This window comes from Orycteropus afer, unplaced genomic scaffold (assembly GCF_000298275.1).
Source record: "Orycteropus afer afer isolate SDZICR_OR568_19922 unplaced genomic scaffold, OryAfe1.0 scaffold00033, whole genome shotgun sequence".
Lineage (NCBI taxonomy): Eukaryota > Metazoa > Chordata > Mammalia > Tubulidentata > Orycteropodidae > Orycteropus > Orycteropus afer.
In genome coordinates, this window is record NW_006921620.1 from 9,895,488 (window position 1) to 9,917,287 (window position 21,800).

Genomic DNA, 21,800 nt, shown 5'->3' on the forward strand with positions numbered 1-21,800 from the left:
GATGTGGTGTTGTCCCACTCACCAGTATTATAATAGTTCTAATTTTCTAAAGACTTGAGTTACCTTGATGAATATGAATAAAGGGCTACATAGGGATGGAAGTTTCACAGAACAGTTCTGACAAAGTTCTGCTCTTGTGGTATTAGCTTGTTTATAAAGAATTGAGGTAGCTTTCCTAAGGTTTTGATTATGAAAACTAATCACTTTTTAAATGTATTGTGTTTTGAACTTGGTGAATTGTTAGCTTTGTGGGAGAAGACTGACTGCATGGACTATATAGGAAAATGAAGGGATGACATTAATTTCTTGTTATTTTAAGTTTTGCTCTTGAGTAAAATTTTAACTGTCCCCAATAGTGTAATACTTGACATATGCTTTTCAGTGAATATTTGAAAAGTTACTGATACGTGACAGGCTTTCAAGTTAATGTTTTAAATTTGAAGACGTCTTATGTTAATTTGTTATTGTTTTTATAGAGAGGATCTGACGAACTACTCTCCGGAAGTGTTCTCAGTAGTCCCAACTCTAACATGAGCAGCATGGTAGTTACAGGTAAGTGTTATTCTCTCAAGTCTGTCATTATTTGCCTTGTTGTGGGGCAGAATGTTAAAACTGAAATTCAGTGGTACATGTTGAAATGTTCTAAGTGAAATTTTACTGGAGTGTATATATGTGCCAAGTGAAAAAACTCGACATTGATGACTTTTGTAGGCAAGTAACTCTAATTGCTTTTTTAAAAACCACAAAAATACAATCTTTTCTTGTCATGTTCAAGCTTTTCATTCACTCCCTTTGTACTTTTGTTTTTACTTTTTTGTGTATGTGTCATGAGAATTCTTTGATTTTGAGTATTTCTTCTCTGTCTCATGAACCCAAAAGCACAAACCTTAAATAACAACCAAATGATACAACTGCATAGTTGATTTTTGTGTTTTCACCTTGTTCTTTGCTGTAATAGTATTTTAATTTTTAGAATTTTGGATTTTTCTCAAGTTGTATGTGTCTGAAATAAAGTTTTTGGTTTTTTGTAATGTCTTTGTAAACAAAAATAGGCATGTGTATGACATCACACTTTATTTGGTATGTTAATCTTTTATAACCCTACATTTCACATTATGTCCCTGAAACCAAAATGTTTCTTTTTTATATACCCTTTCTTGAATTAGTTGCTCAAGCCATTAGTTACATTGAGCATCAAAAGAATTGTAAAAGAAGGTGTTTTGACATCCTTCAGGTAGTTATTGTGTATACATTAACCTAGGGACACACATACATATCCTTGACATTTAATTAACTACAAATTATAATGAAGTACTTATCAAATATAGTGATAATGTGAACTTTGTATGTGAAGATAAGCCTGTCAACACATCATTATAGATTTTTCAGTGTCATGATTACAAAACACAACTGGGCAATTTGTACATGTACCACGTACCAAGTAATTGAACAAATTAGTTCAAGTGTTTGTTACTCTGCTATGTCAGTATTATTTTTCTTTTACATTGTTTATATAGTGATTGATATGGAAATATTTTAAAAGTTAATATGCAGGGCAGTGACAGAGTAAATAGCAACAGCCTTGGCTCTCCCTTTTCTCTCTTTCTCTCTGACACACACACACACACAGTTGATTAAAACTGAATGAAATAATGGTTGTTTGGAATTGGTGGGCAGATCATGATGATCCTTGAGAGAAGGTAACAAACAACCGATATTACAAAAGTGAGCAAAGTGTTGAACAGTCATTCACCAAAGAAGATAAACAGCAAATAAGCATTTGAAAAAAGGTACTTCATATTAATTATTTGTTGGCAAGTAATTAGAGTTATTTAGAGTTAGAATAAATTAGAGTTATTTGTTGTTGGTTATTGCCTTTGAGTCAGCTGTAACTCACAGTGACCTTATGTGTGACAAAATGAAATGTTGCCTGGTCCTGTGCTATATTTATTATAGTTGGTATGTGTGAGTTCATTGTGACTATTCTGTCAACTCATCATTAGTTGTTGTTATTGTTATGTGCCGTCAAGTCAGACCCAACTCATAGTGACCCCTCCTTGGGTTTGGGAAGGAAGGTTGGGCAATCCTACTTCCGTAGTGATACTGCCTCGGAAACCCAAGGAGGGGTCGCTATGAGTCGGGGCTGACTCGATGGCACATAACAACAACAACAACATCACTACAGAAATAGATTGCCCAACCTTCCTTCCGAGGAGTGGCTGGTGGGTTTGAACCGCCAGCCTTCTGGTTAGCAGTCAAGTGCCTTAGGCCCTCTGCTACCAGAGCTCTTTTTATAATTTTATGTGTGTGTGTATGTGTGTACATGTATGTGTATATATGTGTGTGTGTGTGTGTGTATGCTCTCAAATGTTTGAAATTCATTGATACTTACAGTAACCAAAATAATTTAGAAAAAGAAAATTTGGGTTCTTGTGTTATCTGACTTCAAGACTCCCTGAAAACCTGTAAGTAATCACAGCAATTTAGTATTAGCCTGATTACTGTCACAGAATAGTGTGCAGAAATAAACTCACATTTAAGGTCAATTGGTTATTTTCAAAGGTGCCTTGGTCACTCAATGGGAAGAAATGTTTTTTCAACAAATGGTACTAGAACATGTATTAACAACATCAAAGAACCTCAAACCTCCCACATCACATCTTGTATAAAAATGAACTGGGTGAATTATATTCCTAAACTTCTAAAGGCTCCTACTGTATGAAATTTTAGGAACAATCACAGATTATATTCTCAACTGGAGGATCTATAAAGATTGTTTGAAAAGACACAAAAAGCATTAATCATAAAGAAATAATGTATGGACTCCATCAGAATAACATTTTATCAAAAGGCATTGTTAAGAACATGAGAAGGCAAGATATAAGCTGGGAGAACATATTCACACTACATTTATCTGACAAGGGCCTTGTATTTAGACTATATAAAGATCTCTTCCACATCAATAATTAAATACAGACAATCTTTTTTTAAGGGCAAAATAGGTATATAAATGGCTAACGAACAGGAGAAGTTACATGAGTTGTCAGGAACAAGCAGTTTAAAGCTACTATGAAGTACCATTTCACAGCCTTTACTAAACCAGGAAAAAAAACAAACTCACTGCTTTTGAGTAGATTCGACTCATAGTGACCCCTCAGGTTTCGGAGGGGGTATCTCTACAGAAGTAGATTGTGTAGTCTCTCGTCTGAGGAGTGGCTGATAGATTTGAACCGCCAGCCTTCTGGTTAGCAGTCAGTTGCCTTAGGTACTATGCCATCAGACAGCATGACATGCTGCTGAGAATATGGAGCAGCTGTAGCTATCCTCCATTACTGGTGAGAGTGTAAAATATAAAATAGTTTGGAAAACCATTTAGCACTTTCTTAGAAACAAACATATCCCATGGCCCACTGCTTCTATTTCTAGGTCTTTATCTATTGAAAACATACATTCACTAAAAGACTTAAACAGAAGTGTATTTAAAAACTATTCACAGTGGCTCTAAATTAGAAATAACCCAGATGTCTATTAAAATGAAAGTAGATAAAGAAATTATAGTTACATGGCACATTACTGCTCATTAATAACAACAACAACAAAAAAATGACTACATATACATGCAACAAACTGCATGAATCTTAATAAACATTATATAAAGCAAAGAAACCAGACACAGGAATGCATACTGTGTGGTTTTATTTCTATAAACTTAATGTCAGACAAAATTAATTTTTAGTATAGATAACAGAGTGCTTGTTTATGGGTATTGACAATAGAAAGGAAATACAAGGTGATTTTTTTTGAGTGATGGAAATACTGTGTCAATAAACAGAATTATAAAATCTAAAAATATATTTGAAACAGTAGATTATCTGTGGCAACTAGGAATTTAAGCTAGGAACTGTAAGTAATTTTGTCTTTAAATGTGTAATATGAGATGGGAAGTGAATAAAGGTGAGTTCAGAGAGTTAGGGCCTAGAGACAGGATTTGATTTGTTTTACTAATGAGCTTGGACTTCACCAGATTTACATTTAGAAAGGAGTTTTTTTCTGTTTGTATTTCAGAAACAAAAGGGTCAATACTGTATATAGGGAAGCCAGTTTAAAATTCTTCAATAATCTAGAGATATTTAGGTTCTGAATTTTACGGTTTTGGAAGAACAATATGGAGGAAATTATGTGTCACGAAATAAGAACTCTTCTGAATTACTTGGAAGTAGAGGAACTTGGGGAGGAGTGTTTGAGTTTTTGGCTTAGAATCATTGATTGGGTTGATGGATAACTGGAATCATTACTAAAGGGGGAAAGTATAAAAAAATTATTTTTGGTGAAAAGAAAGAATAAAGTGGATATGTAAGTTACTATCTTATATTCTTATTAGTATGTTTAGGAATATATAAATATAGTTAATATTCTTTAATAAGCAATGAATATAGTCTTTTGTAATAATGGAATAAAATTCTTTAAAGTAGTATTTGATGTAAAAAATTTACATACAGTCAATTTATTTTACCTTTGTGCACAGAGGAAACACTGCATTGTAAGGGTTTTCTAAATTTTTTAGTAATTATGTGAGAGTGTTTGACTCCAATTTGAATACTGTTATTTTTGAGAACTAATGGCATAAAAAGACTTTTACAAACTAGTGATTGTATTTACTTGGATATACAGCTTTCTGCCACTGTCTGAAAGTAGAGCGTTCCTATGAACTTTCCATAAGCTTAAAATAGTGTAAAGTGAAGAAGCAGTTACCGGTAATTTATATAGGAAAAATTTTTTAGTGTTCCCAGACTCAAAATATAACCTACCAAATTATACCAAATAACACATAAAATCTAAAATAACACCAGTGTCCACAGACACAGTTTAAAGCTATGGAGACTTGATGCTGAGATGCTGAGTAGTTTCTGGGCGTGGAGCTTGGTCAGTGCCTCTATTGGTGCTTGCAGTGCTGCTCAGGGAGCATGCTGCCTCTTTAAAAGTTGGCTGCAAGACAAATACACTAGTTTTGCTTTTCTCCTTTTTTTCGTGAAAATAAACAAAAGCAGAAATCCTCTTTGGATTTCTTTTGTTTAGTGAAACAGGTACTGATAAAGTCTTTCATAAAAGTGAAGTGGTATAAAGGAAACTCAAAAAGCAGGGAGTTGAGGGGGATACCTGTATATCATATCAGTGCTCCAAACAAAAGTAACAAACTCACTGCTGTCAAGTTGGATCCAACTCATAGCGCCCCTCATTGGGTTTCCAAGGTGATACCACTACAGAAGTAGATTGCCTAGTCTTCCTTCTGAGGAGTGGCTGGTGGGTTTGAACCGCCAGCCTTCTGGTTAGCAGTCATATGCCTTTGGCACTATGCCACCAGTGCTCCAGATGTCCAAAAAGGAATTTTTACAGATAGTGTTACAAGAACACTTTTATTGATGTCAAATACAGAACATGATTTCATGTTATATTCCATCTTCTGGCTTTGTCCAAAACTTTCTTCAAATTGATTTTACCGTAAAATTCTGATTCCAAAAGTATCTGTCTCAACAGCCTTTTCCTTACCTATCTAGAGCTCCTTTCTCTGTATGCTTATTACATATCTATATAACAGATGCTTTTTGAAAAAAGAAAAGAGAAAAATTAATATTGGAAACAATCTCAGGTAGATAATAAATTGATGCATTTTGTAATAAATCAGTAAGAATTCTAACAGTACATCTTTTTGTGCATATAGAGGTAATAAGGTCCTTCTTCTTGTTGCAGTCTGTTTTTCCTTCATCCACCCCATGTCTAAGGTACTTTTAATAACCATGCAGTTGCTCCAAAACCCAGAAAGGTATATCCAGCTTTTACAGTAAGCCCTAGTAAGGCTTTTTAAGTAGTCAAGTTAACTAAACAGCCAGCAGAATAACACAAGTACTGTATGTGTATTCTTCCTTCACTACTTGATTATTGATTGACATTTGTTTTCCCAAATATAAATATAAAGAGAACCAGAGTTTAATTTTCTTAGCTTAGATTATTTTTATTTATGTATTTTAAAGGCAGGAATTTCTATAATAATGTGCTTTGTTTTGAAATCTTGACTAAAATGGAATTAAAACTGTTTTGTCTCTCAGTATCATATTTGATAGAGAGTCACCAATGTCTGGTAAATACTTGAATATGAAAGACTTGGACAATGTGGACATACTTAAAAGAAATGAAAGGGCTTTAGTTGAACAGTCAAGTTAAACTGGACAAAGGAAAGTATGAAATTTTGAAGTGCTGCATTTCAGGTCGTGCAAAAATGACAAGGAGGCCGCATGTTCTGACTTCCTCTAATCCCACAAGAGGAAGACAGGATTAGCAGCAGTAACCCAAGGCCTATTCCTGCCAGGCCAGACATGCTGCCTCCCTCCAGCCCTTTCACCAACCATTCCTCCCAAAGCACCCACCACCTCTCTCCTGGATTCGATAATTCGCTGCAGCGGCCACCAGAGCTCACAGATTATGGGATTTATTAGGGAAGCACCACAGGCTACAATTCAAGTTCAGGAAAAATGCTTAGCTCTCTCCCAGCCCACCGTCCCTCAGCCAACAGTCTCTCATGGTCTCTTTCCCAGCAGTGCTGGTCCCTCGGTGTCTCACTCAGCAATGTATGTCTCTTGTGTCTCTTTCCCAGCAGCACGTGTCTCTTTCAGGGGTGCGTGTCTCTTTCGTCAGCACGTCTTCCTCAACCAGCAGTCAGAGAGAGTTCTGCCTCTAGGAGGCCTCCTCTTGAGTCTGGCAGGGTGGTCAAACTAGCCAGTCATAGCATCAGAACTCTAAGCACTTGAGAGAGAGTGGGCACCTCCCAGAATATTGTTTTCTGACACTCCCAACAGAAATACTCCAGGTGGACAACTTCAGCAATCAGGAGCTCCTCAGTTGCCCATAGAAAATCCCACCTTGGAATTTACAAAGACTTATGGGTAGAAAAGCCACACTAAGTAATTTACTGCACCGCAGGTCGGTACATGTAAGGATACAATCAGAATATACTCTCTCCTCACTTACAGACTATCTTGTTATCTGACGTGTACATTTATTGACAATAGTAAAAAAATCTACCCTACTATTTTGTATGTTAATAACGTACATCTGGCAGTAATGAATGCTGAGGTGCTAGGCCAAAGTAATGCTTGCCTTGGTGGTTAAGTTTATGTGTCATCCTGGCTAGGTCATGATTCTCATTGGTTTGACAGTTGTGATAGTTAAGGTTGTATGTCAACTTGGATGGACCATGATTCTGAATGTGGTGTGATTGTTTCCATGATGAGCTCTGATGTATATGCTTTAAGCAGCCTGTCAGTTGAAAGGGAGTTTCCTCAGGTATGTGGCCTGCTTACTATAAATATAAATATATGTGGATGTTCTGAGAAAATTTGGGAACTCTCTGTTGGATCTGGATGCTGATGTGGTACCTGACAGTCTTGGGTTCATCAGCCCCTGTAGCAGCATTGAGTCAGGAAAAGCTTCCTGCTTGACATTTGGCCCACAAACTTGGGACCTGCCAGCCTCTACAACTGTCCCGTGAGCCAACGATCTGCAAGTTTGCCTGCTGATCTTGGGCTAGTAAGCCATTACAGCTGTGTGAGTTGGGAAAACCTCTAGCTTGGCATTTGATCCAGGAACTTGGGACTTGCCAGCCTCTGTAACTGTGTGAGCTGTTTTCCTGAGATAAATGTCTCTTTGTCTCTGTCTGTCTCTCTTTCTTTGGGTTTACATCTCTAGAGAACATAACTTAAGATATCTGGGTACTGGGAGTGGTTCTAGAGAAACAAAATCATAAGGATGAGTTTTTGAATTGGTTCTCACCAATTCTATTTTGGTTCTCTAGTTTGATTCTTTGCTGTTCATAAGGTTTTCCCTGGCCAATTCTTTGAGAAGTGGACGGCCTCTTCCTTCTTCCTAGTCTGTCTCAGTCTATAAGCTGGGCTGTTCCTGTGCACCAGGTGCATCTCGCTGGGTTTTAAACACCAGAGGCTCAGCCTCAAAACTCAAGTCTACATGTCACCACAGTAGGACAAACCGACAGACAAGTTTGTCTTGCTGTTGGAGACCTCTCGTATCACCCCCACCTGGGTCCCTGTAGCTGACTGTTCCTCTGTCTGGCTTCCTGGCTTTTAATCCCCTTTCTCCTGCTCTTCTGGCCTGCTGCTTTGGGCGTCCCTGAGTTGTCCCTGGGGCTGACTCCTCCTCTGTCCGGGTTCCTGGCTTTTATCCCCTTTCTCCTGCGGTTCCGGCCTGCTACTCTGGGCGGGCCTGAGTTGCCTCTCCTCACCTACTCCCTTCGGCTGATTGCTCTTCTCTCTGGCTTCCTGGCTTTTAATCCCCTTTCTCCTGCTCTTCCCCCTGCTACTTTGGGTGTCCCTGAGTTGTTTCTCCTCACCTGTAACCCTGGGGCTGACTGCTCTTCTGTCCGGATTCCTGGCTTTTATCCCCTTTCTCCTGCTCTTCCGGCCTGCTACTCTGGGCGGTCCTGAGTTGCCTCTCCTCACCTACTCCCTTCGGCTGATTGCTCTTCTCTCTGGCTTCCTGGCTTTTAATCCCCTTTCTCCTGCTCTTCCCGCCTGCTACTTTGGGCATCCCTGAGTTGTCTCTCCTCACCTGTAACCCTGGGGAGCAGTCAGCACATTAGACGGCGTGTAGCATTGGGAAAGTCAACTGCGAAGGAACTGTATCAAGTGCTGAGGAGCAAGGAGATCTCCTTGAGGACTAAGGTGCACCTGACACAAGCCATGATATTTCCAATCGCCTCGTATGCATGTGAGAGCTGGACAATGAATAATTGGAAGACCAAAGAAGAATTGATGCTTCTGAGTTGTGGTGCTGGTGAAGAATGCTGAAAGTACCATGGACTGCTAAAAGAACTAACAGATTTGTCCTGGAGGAAGTGTAGCCAGAATGCTCCTTGGAAGCAAGAATTGCCAGACTTTGTCTCACCTATTTTGGTTATGTTGTCAGAAGGGACCATTCCCTGGAGAAGGATGTCATGCTTGGTAGGGTGGAGGGTCGACGAAAGAGGGGGAGGCCTTCAATGAGATGGATTGACATGGTGGCTGCGATGATGGGCTCAAGTATAGCAGGGACTGTGGGGCTGGCGTGGGATCGGGCAGTGTTTCGTTCTGCTGTGCATGGGGTCGCTATGAGTCGGAAATGACTCGATGGCACTTAACAACAACAACAACAACACAGTTTGATTAGTCGTGATGGCACTGGTGACTGCCTGCATTAGTAAAGAGGGCCTTGCTGATCTGTGACATGAGGTGGCAGCATTAATACACAAAATAACACCACCAGTAAATGAAGTATTTTTGAAAAGTATAGCTCTGTGTGATTGCATGTTTAATACTTTCCTGCAATTTTGTCAGCATGAGGAATATAAGGAAGCTAGATGGTTGGTCCTAGTTACACTAGACAAAGTTGTGAAAGAGCTGGATGAGCTCAGGGCTGCTGAGTGACAGCTCAGACATCTCATAAAAGACCTCATTGTTTCCAATTGTACCCTGAAAGAAAGCCTCATTTCTTGTAATGTTGTTGTTGTTGTTGTTATGTGCCGTTGAGTCGGACCCGACTCATAGCGACCCCTCCTTGGGTTTCCAAGGCAGTATCACTGCGGAAGTAGATTTCCCCATCTTCCTTTCGAGGAGTGGCTGGTGGGTTTGAACTGCCAGCCTTCTGGTTAGCAGTCAAGTGCCTTAGCCACTATGCTACCAGAGCTCCATCTGGTATTGCTGAAAACCAAACCCAGAGTCTTACCTTAAGGGTGGCTGAATTACAATGCCAGTTGAATGGCCAACCCAGGATGGTGTGTCAAGTAGTGAGGGCATTGATTGGGAAAAAATGGGATGCTCAAATCTGGGATAGGGACATACAAGCAGACAGTCAGGAAGATGGGGACATGGAGCTCCTTCATGTTCTGTTGAATCCCTCCTGACAACAGGAGGGAGTCCCGTCTGAAAAGATTACTACAAAACCATTATCCCTTTCACCTCCATTTGATGAGGTTAACCTAGCTGTTCCTACAGAGTCATTTTCTGAGATAGCCCCTGGTGTTGTCCTGGGGCATTGCTGGAGGCCAGTGCCATTCAAGACATTGCTGAGTGTTCTCAGGAACTGCCCCAACCACCATTGTTGTTTCTAGTCCTATAATTAGTTTTCAGTCAAAGTGAGCCCCAAAAGGTGAAGTACAAAATGTGATTGAGGATGTGGTATGTTCCACCTGAAAAGACTTGCTTGGTTTTGATAGAAACCTAAAGAATGTATGTGGGAATGGCTATTAAGCGTGTGGGGTAATAGTGCAAGGAGTTTGACATTGGACTGATCTGAGTTTATTGATTTAGCCAACTAAGCACAAATTTTTCATTCACTGTTTCAGCCCAAGAGGTTAGGAAAGGATCTAATGGTGTAGTTGGTTGGCTTGCTGAAGCATGGATTATGCAGTAGTTTACATTACATCAAGTTGAAGTACCAAACCTGGCTTGGTATAATGTAGAAGAAGATCTCCAAAGGTTTAGGGAAGTTGGCGTGTTAGAATAGATTGTCAGATTAGATCCATAGACCCAGAAATGGAGAGCCCAGAGGACACACCTTTTACCACTATGATGAGGAACAAATTTGTGAGGGGAGCCCCAGCATCCTTGAAAACTGCTTTAATTGCTATTTTACGTAAGCTAGATTTGACGGTGGGAACTGCCCTAATTGAATTAAGAGACTTAACTGCAGTGGGGCTGATTGGACCTCTGGTGGTAGGGACCAAGTGGCAACAGTTAATCAACAAAGACAAGGTGGTGTGTTTACCATGATAGATAGTAATCAGAATACTCTTGCTTGAATCACGTGGGCTTAGGGCATTGGCTGTTTAGGCATGGTATCCCTAGGAGTGAAATAGATGGGAAATCTAAATATTTACTTGATCTGTATAAGCAGAAGAATTGTAGGTCACATGAACAGCAGTCTAGATTGAATCACTAGAATATAGCATCAATCAGTTCACAGATTTGAGGCAGTTTACAGACCCACAACCCTTTCACAGGAGAGGCTGGGTCCACTTGAGGAAGGACCCCTCACTACATTGGCAGAAATTTATACTATCATTCTTTCTCCCAGTCTTCCCCAAAGGGATCTCAGGCCTTTTATGAGAGTGACTTTTCATTGGGGAAAAGGAAATAATCAGACTTTTCAGGGCTACTGGATACTGCCTCTGGATTGACACTAATTCCAGCAGACCCAAAACATCACTGTGCCCCACTGGTCAGAGTGAGAGTGTGTGGAAATCAAGTTATTGATAGAGTTTTAGCTCAGGTCCTTCTCAGAGTGGGTCCAGTGGGTCCCTGACCCATCCTGTAGTGATTTCCCCAGTTTCAGAATGCATCATTGGAATAGATATACTCAGCATTTGGCAGAATTCCTACATTGGGTCCCTGACATGTGGAATAAGGGCTGTTATGTTAGGAAAAGGCAAATGGAAGCCATTAGAACTGCCTCTACCTTGGAAAATAGTAAACCAAAAGCAATCCCTGGAGGGACTGGAGAGTTTAATGCCACCTTTAAGGACTTGAAATATGCAGGGATAGTGATTCCCACCACATCCCCTTTTAACTTGCCTGTTTGGCTTATGCTAAAAATAGATAAATCTTGGAAAATGACTGGTAAAGGTAATAAGGTAGTAACTCCAGTGGTAGCTGCTGTTCAGATGTGGTTTCATTGCTTGAGCAAATTAATATGTCTCCTGGGTACTTGGTTTCCAGCTATTGATGCCGATGCCTTTTTCACAATACCAATTCCAGAGGATCATCAGAAGCAGTTTGCCTTCATCTGGGAAGGCCAACAATATACTTTCACAGTGCTATCTCAGAGGTATATCAACTCCCCAGGACAAAGTCATAAAAAAATTTTTTAGTCCATAGGAATTTTGACTGCCTCTCCTTTCCACAAGACATCCTGCTGGTCCATTACATTGAAGACATTATGCTGATTGGCCCTAGTAAAGAAGAAGTGTCAATGACTCTAGACTTATTGATGAGACACGCTAGAGGGTAGAAAATTAACCTGACAAAAATTCACACACCTTCCACCTCAGAGAAATTTCTAGAGGTCTGGTTGTGTAGGGCGTGTAGAGATACTCCTACTAAAGTGAAGGATAAGTTATTGCGTCTGGCTTACCCCACAACTAAATAAAAAGGAGGCACAATGTCCGGTGGGTCTCTGCAATTTGGAGGCAACATATTCCTCATTTGGGTTTGTTGCTTCATTCTATTTATCAAGTGACTTAAAAAGCTGTAAGTTTTGAGTGGGGCCCAGAACAGCAGAAGGCTCTGCAACAGGTTCAGGCTGCTGTGCAAGCCACTCTGCCACTTGGGCCATATGATCCAGCTGATCCAGTGGCAGATAGAGATGTTATTTGGAGTCTTTGGCAGGGCCCTGTTGGTGAATTGCAGCACAGACCATAAGGATTTTGGAGCAAAGCCCTGCCAGCCTATATAGATAACTACTCTCCCTTTGAGAAAAAGCTTTTGGATAGTTACTGGTCTACAAGAGTCTGTTAATGGGTCTGCAAGAGGCTGAACACCTAACTTAGGTCATCAAGTCACCATGCAGCCTGAGCTGCCCATCATGAATTCATTGTTATCTGACCACAGGGTCATAAAGTTGAACGTGCACAGCAGCATTCCATCATTAAATGGAAAGTGATATATAAGAGTTTGTGCTTGAGCAGGACCTGAAGACAAGTAAGTTGTTGCAAGAGGAAGTGGCTTAATTGCCTGTGGTCTCCATTCTAGTCACATTACCTTCCCTCTCCTGCTTCTATGCCAAGAAATTTGGAATATAGCTACTTGGCCAGCTGACTGGAAGAGATCCATATTTGTACCCATTCCAAAGAAAGATGATCCCACAGAATGTGGAAATTATCGAACAATATCATTAATACCGCATGTAAGTGAAATGTTGCTGAAAGTAATTAAAAAATGGTTGCAGCAGTATATTGATGGGGAACTTCCAGAAATGCAAGCTGGATTCAGAAGAAGATGTGGAATGGGGATATCATTGCTCATGTCAGTTGGATCTCGGGTGAAAGCAGAGAATACCAGAAAGATGTTTACCTTTGTTTTATTGACTATGCAAAGGCATTTGATGGTGTGGATCATAACAAATTATGGATAACATTGAGAAGAATGGGAATTCCAGAACACTTGATTGCACTCATGAGGAACCTGAACATAGACCAGGAAGGTGTCATTCATACAGAACAAGGGGATACTGCATGGTTTAAAATCAGGAAGGGAGTGAGGGTTGTATCCTTTCACCATACTTAATCAATTTGTATGTTGAGCAGATAATCTGAGAAGCTGGGTTATGTGAAGAAGAACGCAGCATCAGGATTGGAGGAAGGCTCATTAACAACCTGCAGTATATAGACAACACAACCTTGCTTGATGAAAGTAAAGGTGACTTGAAATACTTACTGATAAAGATTAAAAACTACAGTCCGCAGTATGGATTACATGTCAACATAAAGAAAACAAAAATCCTCACAACTGGACCAATGAACAGCATTACAGTAAATTGAGAAAATATTGAAATCATCAAAGATTTCATATTATTTGATTCCATAATCAACACAAATGGAAGCAACAGTCAAGAAATCAGATGTTGCATTGCACTGGGCATATCTGCTGCAGAAGACCTATTAAAGTGCTGAAAAGCAAAGATGTCTCTTTGAAGACTAAGCTGCACCTAACCCAAGCCATGATGTTTTCATTCACCTCATATACATGTGAAAGCTGGACGGTGAATAAGGGCTACAGAAGAAGAGTCAATGCTTTTGAGTTGTGGTATTGGCAAAGAATACTGAAAGTACCATGGACTGCCAGAAGAACAAACAAATCTGTCCTGGAAAAAGTGCAGCTGGAATATTCCTTGGAAGCGAGAATGGCCAGATTTCATCTCACCTCCTTTAGTTATATTGGGACCATTCCCTGAGAAAGGCTATCGTGCATGGTAAAGTGGACGGGCAGTGAAAAAGGGGAAGACCCTCAACAAGATGGATTGACAAAGTAGTTGCAACATGGGCTCAGATATAACAAGTATTGTGAGGCTGGCACAGGACTGGGCGGTGTTTTGTTCTGTTTTACATAGGGTTGCTGTGAGTCAGAGCTGACTTGATGGCACTTAACAACAACGACAACACCCAGTCTGCACCTGTGGCCTTCTGGGGAGTTCTTTATGATCAGTTTGACTGAGGAAGAGAAAACTTGTGCCTGGTTTATAGATGGTTCTGCGTGATACATGGGCATGCAGGTATTCTGGAATTCCCATTCTTCTCAATGTGGAGAGCAGCGGTCCTGGAGTACAGTGGTGAAGGGAAATCCTCCCAATTGGCAGACCTTTGAGCTTTGCATCTGGTTATTCACTTTGCATGGAAGGAGAAATAGCCAGATGTATGATTGTATACTGATTCATAGGCCATTGCCAGCAGTTTGGCTGGATGGTCTGGGACTTGGAAGGAACATGATTGAAAAATTGGTTACAAGGGGCTGTGGGGAAGAGGGTATGTGGATAGATCTTTCTGAATGGGCTGAAGGATTAAAGATATTTGTGTACCATGTGAATGCTCACAAAAGGTGACCTCGATAGAGGAGGACTTTAACAGTCAAATGGATAGGATGACACATTCTGTGGAACCCAGTCATCCTTTTTCTCCAGCTGCTCCTGTCATTTCCCAATGGACTCATGAACTAAGTGACCATAGTGGCAGGGATGGAGGTTATGCATGGGCTCAGCAACATGCACTTCCACTTACCAAGGCTGACTTGGCTACAGCTACTTTTGTGTGCCCAGACTGCCAGCAACAGAGACCAACACTGAGTCTGCAATATGGAACCCTTCCTTGGGATGATCAGCCAGCAACCTGCTGGAAAGTCGATTACATTGGACCACTTCCATCATGGAAAGGACAGCATTTTGTTCTTACTGGAATAGATACTTATTCTGGATATGGATTCGCTTTTCCTGCACGCAATGCTTCTGCTAAAACTACCATCTGTGGACTTGCAAAATGCCTTATCCACCATCATGGTATCCCACACAGTGTTGCCTGTGATCAAGGGCCTCATTTCACAACAAATGGGAAGTGTGGCAGTGGGCCTATACTCATGGAATTCACTGGTCTTACCATGTTCCCCACCATCCTGAAGCACCTGGCTTGACACAACTATGGAATGGCCTTCTGAAAACACAATTACGGCACCAGCTAGGTGTCAGTACCTTGCAAGGTTGGGGCAGTGTTCTTCATGATGCTGTATATGCTCCAAACCAGTGTCCAGTATATAGTGCTGTTTATCCAACAGCCAGGATTCATGGGTCCAGGAACTAAGGGGTGGAAACGGGAGTGGTACCAGTCACTATTGTCCCTAGTGACCTACTCAAAAAATTTTTGCTTCCTTTCCTTGCAACCCTATGATCTGTGGGTCTGGAGGTCTTAGGCCCAGAGGGAGAAACACTCCCACCTGGAGACACAATACTGATTGTACTGAACTGGAAGTTAAGAATGCCACCCAGACATTTTGGCCACGTTATGCCTCTGGATCAGCCCGCAAAGTAGGGAGTTACTGTATAGTGTGTGATATATTGTGAATACCAAGGGGAAAGTGGATTGCTTTACATAATAGGGGTAAAGAAGAATATATGTGGAGTACATGAGATTCTTTAAGATGTTTCTTGGGACTGCCATGCCCTGTGATTAAAGTCAGTGGAAAACTATAGCAACCCAATTCTGATATGTCTACTGAAGGCCCAGACCCTTTAGGAATGAAGGTTTGGGTCACCTCAGCAGGCATAGAACCACAACCAGCTGAAGTGCTTGCTGAGGGCAAAGGGAATATGGAATGGATGGTGGAAGCAGGCAGTTCTAAATACCAGTAAATACCAGCTAAGACCACATGACCAGTTGCAGAGACAAGGACTGTGATTGTTATATTTTTTCATTGTATGTGCACATCAAATATTTTTGTTTTATTCAGTTATAAACTATAAAATGTAAAGAGGGCTAATGCATTTTTGGTTGTACACATGTTGTATCATGTTAGGCACAACTATGACTTCATAATTGTCTTTATTTAGAGATTATATGTGGTTAAGGAGCTCTGGTGGCATAGTGCCTAAGGCATTTGACTGCTAACCAGAAAGCAGGCAGTTCAAGCCCACCATCCACTCCTTGGAAGGAAGATTGGGCAATATTCTTCCACAGTGATACTGCCTCGGAAACCTAAGGAGGGGTTGCTTTGAGTTGGATCTGACTTGATGGCAGAGTTTGGCTTGGTTTTTTAAGGAGATGTGTACAACTGCCATGTTTATGAGGGGTGGACTGTGATAGTTAATGTTGTGTGACAACTTGTCTGGACTGTGATTCTAGGTGGTTTAAGCAGTTGTGTTGTCATTCCCATGACGAGATTTGATGTAATGTTTTGGCCAGCTAATCGGTTGAAAAGGTGTTTCCTTAAGGGTGTGGCTTGCTTCCAATATGTGTGTGTGTGTGCGCGCGCGCGTGTGTGTGTGCGTGTGTATGTCTTGGGAAATTTGGGAACTTTCTCCTGGACCTGGATCCTGTCATGCTGCCTGCCAATCTTGGATTCATCAGTCCCTGCAGCTGCGTGAGTCAGGAAAAGCCTTCAGCTTGACATTTGGCCCACGGAATTGGTACTTGACAGCCTCTACAACTGCCCTGTGAGCCAACATCTGCCATTTTGCCTGTGGATCTTGAGCTTGTTATCCACTGAAGTCAGCAGCCTGCTATAATGCCTGTTAATCTTGGGCTTGTCAGCCCCTACAGCTGTGCAAGTTGGGAAAAACCTCCAGTTTGACATTTGATCCAGGAACTTGAGACTTGCCAGCCTCTTCAACTGTGTGAGCCATTTTCCTGAGATAAATTTTTCTCTCTCTCCCTCTATCTCTATATATATTGGTTTTACTTCTTAGAGAACCTAGTCCAAGACAATTATGTCATGATGTAATTTGTCAGTTATGTCATGATGTTGTTATCCTACATTTTCCTATAGCACTGATTTTCACATAGTGACTTAGTCTTTGGAACTTAACCATGTCAGTAAGCAAGTGGGTGTACTAGCAAATGAGTTGGACTAAAATAATAGATTTTCCAACACAATGATGTGATTGTTGGGAAATAGGCAGTGGAGTGTTTATACTATCAAGAAAAGATAGCAAGGAATGTGAGATCAAACCAATTTGAGGGAACCCAGCCAGTTTTGGGGAATGAATGAGTAAGCTGAGGGTTCAAAACAGGTATCGAATGAGTCAGGGAAGTAAGAAAACTGGAAAGGAAAATGACTAGGGTTGCTTTGAGAATAGAGTGATTCAATAAGACAGAGAGCCTTTCGTAGTCCTTGGCTGTTGATGGATGTCGTGACTTAACAAGTCACCCGTGATCTTGGTAAGACCCATTTATGTGAAAACAGCAGGTAAAAAGCCAGTGGAGAGTAAAAGTCAGGAGGGGAAAAGTGACACACTCATTAAAGGTGAAAATATGGGCTTTAGAACTGAAAAGTAAAATTACTTTGAGTTTGGAAAACTATTAAGTAGAAACATTTAAAATTTTTCATTTCTGTGTAGGTGAAGCAAAAAGCCAAAAAGACTTTATGTAAAATATGAGGAATGATATGATTAAAGATTCTATTTATATACAACTTACATGTATAAACATTACTATGTGTCGTGTTAATTGCACATAAATTGTTAAAAAATAATTTGATTACTGGTTTTACATACTCAAAACCAAAAGTTGTAGGATTCATGGTGGATGGAAGGTGAAAGAGCATTGAAAAACCAATGTTATTTTTTGTTTTCAGAAGAATCATAATTCTGTAAGTGAGACAGGCTTAATCCTCTTCACTTCTCTCATAGGGTAATAAATGGGCTAGGTGTTTCAGAAGCTGAAAGCCACACATTTTGTTTCTTTTAAATTGTGCTTTGGGTGCAAATTTACAAAGCAAATTTGTTTTATATTTAACAGTTCATGCACATTTGATTTTACACCCTGATTACACCCCAACCATGAAAAGCTCTCCTTTCCTTTCCCTCCTGTGACTATCCCTGAGAGCCACACATTTTCCATTGTACTCCTTTTCCAAGGCTAGACATTATTTATTTATTTTGTGACAGTACGCTTGCTTGTGTAATTGAGTCTCTATTTCTCAATTTCACATTCTTGCAGTATTAGTTATTTATTATGTATGAACACATTCCTAATATTTAGCACTAAGGTCAGGATTAAGGTAAGATAACAAAAAAAAAAAGCCAATCAGTTGCCTGCAAGTTGATTGTGCCTTGTAGCAATCCATGTGTTTCTTAGAAGAACTGTGTTCTGTATGTTTTGTAGTGGCTTTGATCTTTTAGATGTAGTTTACTAGATTGCACGGCCTTTGTTCTGTGGCACCCCTGCCTGGACTCAAACAACCTTCTGGTTTATAGCCCACTGTTTCACTTTTTGGGCCACTTACAGACTCCTAAGGTAAGCTTGTTGTTAACAATCATGGTAATCCATAATGGGCAGAGTAGAACTTCTCCATAGGGTTTCCAAGGTTGTGACCTTTTGGTCAATTGGCAGGTCTTACTTCCAAGGTGCCTCTGGGGGGGTTTGAACTGCCATCTTTCAGTGAGTAGTCCAGCTCTTAATCATATGAGCCACCCACGGTCTCCTCAGGTAAGGTAAGGGTTAGTTAATAGTAGGTAATATAACACTACAGTTAAGGAATTAGCTGAAAACAAGGCTCCAGGAATTGATGGAATACTCATTGAGATGTTTCAACAAATGGATGCAGTACTGGAGGGGCTCACTTATTTATGCCAAGAAGTTTGGAAGACAGCTACCTGACCAGTGACTAGAAGAGATCCGTATTTGTGTCCATTTCGAGGAAAGGTGATCCAATAGAATACAGAAGTTATCAAACAATGTCATTAATAGCACATGCAAGTAAAATTTTGCTGAAGATAATTTAAAAATGATTGTAGCAGTATATTGACAGGAAACTGCCAGAAATTCAAGCTAGATTCAGAAGAGGGTATGGAATGAAGGCTATCATTGCTGATGTCAGATGGATGTTGGCTGAAAGCAGAGAATACCAGAAAGATGTTTACCATTTATCTATGTTTTATTGACTGTGTACAGACATTTGACTATGTGGATTATAACAAATTGTGGGTAACCTTGAGAAGAATGGGAATTCCAGAATGCTTGAGTGTGCTCATGAGGAACCTGTACATAGACCAAGAGGCAGTTGTTAGAACAAGGGGATAGTGAATGGTTTAAAATCAGGAAGGGTGTGCATCTGGGTCATATCCCTTCACCATACTTAGTCTGTATGCTGAGTAAATAATCCGGGAAGCTGTAGTATATGAAGAATGTGGCAGTGTTAGGATTGGTTGAAGACTGGTTAACAGCCTGTGATGTGCAGAAGACACAACCTTGCTGACTGGAAGTGAAGATGACTTGAAGCGCTTACTGATGAAGATCCATGTGGATTACACCTTAACATAATACAAAAGTCCTCACACCTGGACCAATAAACATTATGGTAAAGGGAGAAAAGATTGTCAAGGATTTCCTTTTACTTGGATCCATAATCAATACACATGGAAGCAGTAGTCAAGAAATCAAATGATGTATTACATTGGGCAGATCTGCTGCAAGAGATTTCTTTAAAGTGTTAAAGAACAAAGATACTACTTTGAAGATTAAAGTGCACCTGATTCAAACCAAGGTATTTTCAGTAGCCTCACATAAATTTGAGAGCTGGGCAATGAATAAGGAAGACTGCAGGAAAATTGATTCATTTGAATTGTGGTATTGGTGAGAAATATTGAATGTGCCGTTGACTGCTGGAAGAGTGAACAAATCTGTCTTGGAGAAAGTACAGCAAGAATGCACCTTAGAAGCAAGAATGTCCAAACTTCATCTCATGTACTTTGGTCATGTTGTCAGCAGGGACCAGTCCCTGAAGAAGAATATAATGCTTGGTAAAGTAGAAGATCAGTGAAAAAGGGGAAGAACCTCAATGAGATGGATTGACACAGTGGCTGCAATGATTATGAGAATGGCACAGGACCAGACAGTGTTGTACATAGGGTTGCTGTGAGTTGAAAGCAACTCAAGGGCATCTGACAACAACCATGTGAAGGGAGGGTGTAGATTTTGATAGTTACAAAGTGGCTAGTTTGGTCTTTGTTAGAAGAGTACAGATGTTCTCGAGACCATCATGTATATGTATATAATGTGAAGTTTAGCTTTGAAATCCTCCTGTAGTATACTGGTTTGTGAGCATAAGCTGTGGAGTTATGTTTGCAGAGTTTTAATCCTTTTCTCCTACTTCTGTCTTCACCACTTAGTAATTGTCTGATCTTGGACAACTTACTAGCTCCTTGTTTATAAATCGATCTGATGGATCATGATAGTAGCAGTAGTTGTGAAGTGTTTGGGAAGTGGTTAATTTGCAATGAATGTTAAATATTAATGCAAAAAGATTAAGCATGATCTGGCAAGTCCTTTAAATAATTGTACATTAAACTACCTATTTTATTGGTGACTTTAATATAAGACCTTTATTTTTGGTGAAGCTTTGGAATGAAGGCAGCTATTTACTTTGTGGATTGAAATATAGCAGTTTAAAGATCAGCATAACCGAATAAAATCAGATTCATGAGTGATTTATAGTATATAGATGCTGAGGATGTTGTTGTTGTTATGTTATATACCATCCAGTCAGACCTGACTCATAGTGACCCCTCCTTCGGTTTCCGAGGCAGTATCACTACAGAAGTAGATTGCCCAACCTTCCGTCCGAGGAGTGGCTGGTGGGTTTGAACCACCAGCCTTCTGGTTAGCAGTCAAGTGCCTTTGGCACTACCCTACCAGAGCTCCCTATAGATGCTGATAGTGACAAATATTTACATAGATAAGGCATAATGTGTATTGACTGCATGGTAATGGGGAGCTCTGGAAACCCAAGAAGGGGTCGCTATGAGTCAGGTCTGACTCGACAGCACATAACAACAACAACAACAACATGGTAATGAAGCATTGCCTTCTTTGATCCTACTTTTCAGTACATTACTTTCCTTTTTGACCAATTTATAATTTCTCAGATTAATACAACTTCACGAATTTTTGCCAATCTAAATATTTTACTTTTTTCTATTTCTCTTAGTCTATAATAAGATGATTAAATTGCATGCAAATTGTATTCTTACCCATTGGAAAATTTCTTTTTAATGTTTTAGCTTAACCTTGTTACTTTTTACATGTACTATTAAGCATATTACTTGATGACAGTCTTAATTAGTTGATAAAAAATTTCATTTACTATTATCAGTGGATATAATTCTCCATTCCTTTGAAAGCCATATTTTTTATTCTTTAGGAATGATTCAAGTACACTCAACTATGTTTTTAAGCTTTTTAGAATTTTGTTTTGAGGTTGTCACATATATAAAGAAAGTTAGCATGTTATTTTATTATTCATATATGAATCTTGCATTTTTTAATGTCTTGCAGCCAATGGTAATGACAGTAAAAAATTTAAAGGAGAAGATAAAATGGATGGTGCCCCTTCTCGTGTACTTCATATTCGAAAATTGCCTGGTGAAGTGACAGAAACTGAAGTTATTGCTTTAGGCTTACCTTTTGGTAAGGTGACCAACATCCTTATGCTGAAAGGAAAAAATCAGGTATGCGACTTTTAGGGTTTATAATATATTAAACCTCAAACTACCCAGCTAGT

General features: G+C 39.9%; 1 protein-coding gene across 1 annotated transcript in view; it reads left to right on the forward strand.

Annotated features, from left to right (window-relative positions):
* The first annotated feature begins 482 nt into the window (after positions 1-482).
* The window catches only part of PTBP2 (polypyrimidine tract binding protein 2), a 58,971-nt gene continuing 37,653 nt past the window's right edge, over positions 483-21,800 (forward strand). The window contains exons 1-2 of the mRNA XM_007936079.2: positions 483-552; positions 21,575-21,747. Of these exons, the coding sequence (XP_007934270.2) occupies positions 531-552; positions 21,575-21,747 (195 nt within the window). The 5' untranslated portion in view covers positions 483-530. The remainder of the gene's footprint in view (positions 553-21,574; positions 21,748-21,800) is intronic.